At 38.0% G+C, this 6,501-nt stretch overlaps 2 protein-coding genes across 2 annotated transcripts; one reads left to right on the top strand and one right to left on the bottom strand.

The window, feature by feature from the left end:
• The first annotated feature begins 1,258 nt into the window (after positions 1 to 1,258).
• LOC113320939 lies at positions 1,259 to 2,517 on the top strand. Its single transcript, XM_026568841.1, has one exon. It carries the CDS (start codon positions 1,494 to 1,496, stop codon positions 1,830 to 1,832), a length of 339 nt encoding a protein of 112 aa, XP_026424626.1. The 5' UTR covers positions 1,259 to 1,493; the 3' UTR covers positions 1,833 to 2,517.
• Positions 2,518 to 3,207: 690 nt separating this feature from the next.
• On the bottom strand, positions 3,208 to 6,295 carry LOC113322442 (zinc finger CCCH domain-containing protein 40-like). Its single transcript, XM_026570521.1, has 4 exons — positions 5,811 to 6,295; positions 5,068 to 5,337; positions 4,723 to 4,946; positions 3,208 to 4,322 (listed from the first exon to the last, which is right to left on the bottom strand). The coding sequence occupies exons 1-4, from the start codon at positions 5,913 to 5,915 to the stop codon at positions 3,446 to 3,448; spliced, it is 1,476 nt and encodes a 491-aa protein (XP_026426306.1). The 5' UTR covers positions 5,916 to 6,295; the 3' UTR covers positions 3,208 to 3,445.
• Between the last annotated feature and the right edge of the window lie 206 nt (positions 6,296 to 6,501).

The raw sequence follows: 6,501 nt of genomic DNA on the forward strand, positions 1-6,501 counted from the left end.
TCATATGCACGGATTCTAACACTTGGAATTTAATCCTTCTTCAAGAGAATTTTCGCCAGAAGTTATACAACATATTACTTCTATATTTCTCAATCCTGCATAAGAGGATATTCTTACCTGGTCTTGCACTCCTTCAGGTAAATTTTCTTCAAAATCATGTTATCATCTTCTTTCCAATGATATTCCAGTCTCTTATTCTTACAGTCAGTTTCCATGGAAGAAGTTTTGGTCCTTCAAAAATATTTCACCAAAAATTCTTCTATTTATATGGAGAGTTCTAAATAATGGAATTGCAGTCAAGATGAATATTCATAGATTGATGTTACTTGTTCTTTCTGCGAAGAGAATCCAGAAACAATCTTTCATCTAATCTTTGATTGCCCTTTTGTGAGAATGATCTTTAATAACCAGTCTCTGGTAATTGACTATAATGGTTTCTATGAAGATGTTAATGACATTATTCAAAGTTGGTTGGAACAAGACTTCGAATATAGTTTTACTCGCAAGGTCTGTGTGTTATGTAACATCTGGAAGATGAGGAATGATGTAGTGTTCTCAGGTGTGGGATTTTCTGTCAACCAAATTCTTAAGAAAATCTCTTGTGATCTAAGTTTATGTATGGTTGATTGCTCTAATGACCAAAGCAGTGGAAATATGGGTTCTCAGTTGTTACAATGGATCCCTCCAGACATTACCTATGTGAAAATCAATACGGATGTTGCTTTTGTTTCAAATAAAGGTGCTGCAGGTGCACTTGCTCAAGATCATAGAGGAATTTATTTGGGTTGTGAAACAACGACTTTTGATGCTACTTCAGCAGTTCAGGCTGAAGCAATGGCGTGCAAACTAGGAGTTTCGCTGGCAAAATCTTTAACTGTGAATAAAGTAATCTTCGAAGGAGATGCGAAGAATGTTACTTCAGCAATATTAGGAGATTCTCGTGATATTCCTTGGAGTATTCGCTCAATCATCTTGGAGATAAAACATGAAGCTTCTACTTTCATTGATGCAAAGGTTGAATGTGTACCAAAAGTTGTAAATCACCAAAAGTTGTAAATCACCGGCTCATATTTCACTACAATCATGTATCTCTTTGAACCTCAACTTAATGAGGTAGTGTTAATAAATTTGTCGGGCTTTTTTAAGCTCGTCTTCCTTTATTAGGAAAAACAACAAAAAAAAAAAAAAAAAACACATGCCCCCACATTTATTTAATGCCATTATACTATCATGGTAGTGCTATACCCCATCTAACATGTGCCACTGCCTTTTGGTTTATTTCTTTTTTTCTCACAAGTTATCTTCATCACTCAACAAAAGAGACCTCAAACCTGATAATCAATTCAATTCAATTCTTCCCCACTCACTAATCCTTCACCAAAAATCAATCGAAATCTCAACAATAATTTATGGGTTCAGTTTTAATTTGAGTCAACCATATTAGAGATCTTACTTTGATACTTAGATTGGAATTAAAGATTTTGGGAAAAGACATGAATCCCAGAAGCCTAGAAGATTTTTGGAGTTTGTATGTAAGTCAACATTCAAAAGCATCAACTCGTCGTTGGCATTTCATTGGTACGGTAACTTCCATCTTCTTTATAATCAATGCAATTCTCTTCAAATGGTGGTTGATTTTGTTTGCGCCTGTATTTGGGTATGGATTGGCTTGGTATAGTCATTTCTTTATTGAAGGGAACACCCCAGAGACATTTAGACATCCGTTTTGGTCTCTTTTATGTGATTTCAAGATGTTTGGTTTGATGCTTACCGGTCAAATGGATAAAGAAATCAAAAGGCTTGGAAAAAGACCTGTGTTGCAGGTCTTCTGATCAATCCAACTTGTAATTGTTTGTCAATGTTTCAACTGGTAGTTGTGCTGTACATAGAACATTGTCACTGGAACTCTACAAGACTTTGCAGAACTCTCCACAACACTGTATTAGTCTTATTTCTCCACCATACATATAGGCGCTTTAGTTTTATTTTGTTGATGTCTGTATTGAGTAAATCCATGTACTTCAATTTCTGAATCATGAATATATGAATGGAATGTCAGATGTGATGTTTTGATGTAGAGTAGTAAAGAATTTGTGGGTTTCCTAAGTTCCATTGTTATATTCGAGTTAGAAAGCTAGTCTTGGTCTGGTGCGGCCATTGGTTGTATTGAACTTGTATGATGGTATTTCACTCTTGTGCTCCTCTGGCCAGTATAAATTCGCACCATGGATGGTTTGAGGATCTATGGATGTTTCTTCCGGTGCTAAGAGCTGCCTGCCTCTGCTGAAGCATGCCTCTTCCCACTAGAAGTAAACCGAATTTGCAAATTGCAGCGCTGCCAAGTTTAAGATGAAGTCTTTGTGTAATGAACTATACTAGCTGACAAGCAATGAAGCAATTGCAGTTGGTCATTGGCTCATTTTGTTTGTGTATAAAATTCACTTTAAGAAATTTGGAGAATTCCATGGCTTAATTAGCAGGTGTATAAAAGTATATCTTACTTTGGTGTCTCAGTTAGTTGTGTTGTATAAAAAAGTCGATAATAACTGTCATTCAGATTACAGAAATGTCATCTTTTGCTGCTCCTGCCAAAAAATGTCATCTTTCCTTTTTATTTTTATTTTCTTATAAACGCTTGCTAGCAAAATTACTAGGGGAATTATTGGGTTGTAGCCCGGAGTCTCAGAAGAGAAAGTTCGAAAATCTGTGAATCTAGCTTCTTTAGCTAACCTATCAACAGAACATAAAAAAGTCTTGCAACTGTACTTAACTACAACATCAACTCTAACTAGAAAGTAAAGAACAACAGCATTGAAAGAGATTTTGAACTCCCCTGTTCATGGCAGATTTTGGATGAGAACCATTAACAGCTGTAATTAGATTTATAGCAATCACTGATGATATAAAAAGAAGTGATGCTTAGTTATCATGTCCAATTCAAGGCAACATGGAGAGCTTTAGCTTCTGCATCTAAGGTGCGGTTTTATCTGCAGTAATCAAAAGAACAATCTCATTGTTATGAGTTCTCATGAAAGCAGCAGTTATCCAGACTTTCCATAATCAGGGTTGCCTTCCTGATGATGCTATTAGTGAAGTCAGATTTTCTTTTTGATATCAAGGAACCAATTTAGGTGCTGTTCTTAGTGCCATGTTACAAAAGCAAATCAAGCCCCACTGTCTACAAAATTTACAAGAATAAAACTGTGCTCGCATCAAAACATGTTTACCCTTCTTTGGTCTCGATCAGTATTTTATAGCAGTTGCAATTACATCAACAGTTCCTAAAAATCAGAAGAACATAAGGAACGAAAAGCTGGATACAGTTTTGCGCGAAAAAGCCAGATACATGAAAGAAAGCTAATGGAAGAAGCGATAATCAAAACTTCAAATACAAATAAGGCCACTTGGACCTGAATTTTTATAACAAGGACAACCCAAAAGAAAACTAGTTACTGGACGATGCCGGTGGATCTGAGAGTTTGTGCTCATGTGGAGGTTGAGGCTGTGCTGCCCCAGACTGTTGCTGCTGAAATGGGGGTTGAGGCTGTGGTGCCCCTGAAGGTTGCTGGTGATATGGAGGCTGAGGCTGTGCTCCCATAGGTGGTGGTGGTTGAGGGAGTGGCTGATGAGAGTACTGCTGATAAGGTGGAGGTGGAGCCATATACCCATATGGTGGATAATAAGGTGGGTAGTGGCCTTGCATTGGTGGTCGCTGGTAAGGGTACTGAATGCCTTGATCAATTATTCCACTTGAACCGCTGCTTGAGCCTTCCTGGGATGGAACTACAGCACCCATCCTCTGAGGATCCATAGATGGGTAATAAGCTCTCTCGGGTTGTGGTGGAGGTGGGATATTGAAATAAGACATAGGTGCTGAAGGTTGGTCTTGAGCCCCTGGGGGTTGGACTTGATTTTGCTGCTGTGAAATGACTGCCCTAGGTAGTAACCCTCCATGAGTTAGTGCTTGCTGTCTTGCAGCTTCGTCGTCTTGGTTCTCTAACTCTGCCCTCTGCGCCTGTGATCTCCCCCACAAAAGCTTAAGCCTCAAACCCTTTATGACCAGTTTATTTGAGAGCTCTTCTGCAGCCTTCTCTGCACCCTCTCTAGTCGTGTACATTACAAATGCACATGCTCGCTGGAGTACCATCCTCACGGACTCGATCTCTCCATGAGAATAAAAGTTATCTCGTAAGTCCTGCTCAGTGACTCTGGCATCAAGCCCACCAATGTATAAAGTTTTGATGCTTTGATCATCCGGGGGAGCAAGCGACGGCATCTCACCGGCCTTATTCAGCAATTTTGCTGCAACCGGGTCATTAACCCTGCAAATAATATACAAACAACAGAAATGAGCAATCAATGATGCTAATATATCCAACTGATACCTTGTGCTTGTCCAAGTATGACAATAAAGAATATGTTGTTTCAATGGTTAAGGAGAAAATAAAAATAACCTAAATAAAAATGTGACCATATACTTGTCCGGTATTTCATGTATTATTCAGGTAAAGGAACTCAAAAGACCAAGAGTACATAAACCGAAAGTAAAAATGTTATAATATGTAAATGGTTCCAAGGAGATCCAAATCAAATTATGGCTTGTGCCGTCACCATGGAAAAAGACAGGAATCGGAGGAAAATAATGGGAAAAAACCCTGTTATACTGGCAGAGACACTTGGATGAGAAACAAATTAAGGCCTCATATATGATAAATTACATACCCGTAATAACGATCTTTGATATTCTGCTGGGACAATTCTCCAGTAATGGGCATTTCATGTCGATAAGGACATTCAGCGCCTCTGGTACATTCGCCTCGAACAAAGAAACTGCAAACATGTGCTCGATTTCTCTTGTAGTATGGAGTTGTCCTTTGTAGCTTCAGAATAGTATCATTGGGGCGTGCCTTTCCATAAGAAGATTCATAATCAATTCCAGCTCTAGCCTGCGGTAAGCATAGACATAGCAAATAATTTAGCTAAGAACCCTGCTTGTACAGGGATACATAAAAACATAGTCAATAAACAAATACATAAAAGAATGAAGATGGAAACTATAAATCATACCCTACGATCGTGCTCCTCAGCAAAATACTCTCTATTGACATCACTCTTTGGAATAGAGTCGTTTGAATCAATGGCTAGAGCAGTATCGCGAACTTGCACCGGCAACCCATACTCCAAATCCAAAAGACACACCTGACACACATTTTTAAGCTTACTGCATGTCTGGCATACCTCGGTTTTCTTAAACCTGGCATCACGACCAGGTCTCCACCTAAAAACAGTGAACGGCCGTGTACAAATCTTGCATTCTTTATCATAATCTGCTTTAGTCTGCATAGTACAAACCAACAAAGCAAATAAAATGTTAATCACTATTCTAACTAATTTTCCATTGAGCTTGCAATATTCTTTCTTGTCACTAGGGGCTGCAATACATATCATGGTTTATCACTACAGTTTCCAAACTGAAGTACATCTCTATAGTTGAGTTTATATCATATCAAATTTCTCATCTCTAGGGTTTCAAAACAGAGTCAAAAGATTCAGAACTAAGGTATTAAACGTAGCTCAGATTTGAGAAACTAGGGTTTATAGAATCAATAAAATTATAAAATCAAATTCCAAGTACTACAAGCTCTAATAACACAACCAGACACGATAAATTAAACAAACAAATAATCTAACTAAAGACAAAAAAAAATTGAGGAAATTTTCAAGGATTTCATGAATTTTGAGGGTTAGGGTTTTGAATCTACACTAAAAAACCGAATAAAAGACAGAATAATCAAGGAATTTTATCTTACCATTCGAACGTAAGGATTATCCCCAAGACAAGATTCACAAATAATGGGAAAATCGGAGCGTTCCCAGCCATCCGCTTCTAGATCTCTAAGAAATCTATGAGCCATCGTGTGTTTACTGGTTCTCACAGAAAGTAACTAATTAGTCTCTTTGATTGATTCAGAAAACCCTTGATTGTTTACAGCGACGGAGAGAGAACTGAATAATTTGCCCTGACCCTAACAACGATGAGGTTTGGGAGAGAAATCTGATGAAGAAAATAAACGTTCTCCGCGCTCTTTGAAAGATCGCGTGAGAGGTAGCTCATTAGGAAGGCTCGAAACCGGCTTGATATACGATAAGGAAGGTGTTATTCAATGACTAGCATTTAAATAAGGGCCACCTAAGCGTAGATTCCTAAAACGTGTTTGGAAGCTGAGAAGGAAATCACGTTCAAGACATCGGGGAATCGTAATGTTTCCTGCAAAAATTTCCTGCAAGAGCCTTCTACGAATGGTATAGATAAATGAAGCTAATATTTTCTTTTCAAAAAAAAAAAAGAAATAGAAATCATATTTCTTGAGGAAGGAGAATCTTAAATCCACCACTTTGTAGAGATAGCGGTTGAAACGGGTTCGATAAAATGAAGATAAAGTTTGTTACAGCTTTAGACAGAGTCAGCAGGAATATAAAGGTCAGTGACACACATACACC

This window comes from Papaver somniferum, chromosome 11, assembly GCF_003573695.1.
Source record: "Papaver somniferum cultivar HN1 chromosome 11, ASM357369v1, whole genome shotgun sequence".
Lineage (NCBI taxonomy): Eukaryota > Viridiplantae > Streptophyta > Magnoliopsida > Ranunculales > Papaveraceae > Papaver > Papaver somniferum.

Bases quoted from the DNA above. Each gene is read 5' to 3' on its own strand.
- LOC113320939 (XM_026568841.1), top strand. From the start codon at position 1,494: ATGAATCCCAGAAGCCTAGAAGATTTTTGGAGTTTGTATGTAAGTCAA.
- LOC113322442 (XM_026570521.1), bottom strand. From the start codon at position 5,915: ATGGCTCATAGATTTCTTAGAGATCTAGAAGCGGATGGCTGGGAACGC. The intron at 4,947-5,067 runs GTATGATTTATA...TGCTTACCGCAG, and splicing joins CTGAGGAGCACGATCGTAGG to GCTAGAGCTGGAATTGATTA. The intron at 4,323-4,722 runs GTATGTAATTTA...TATTATTTGCAG, and splicing joins ATCAAAGATCGTTATTACGG to GGTTAATGACCCGGTTGCAG.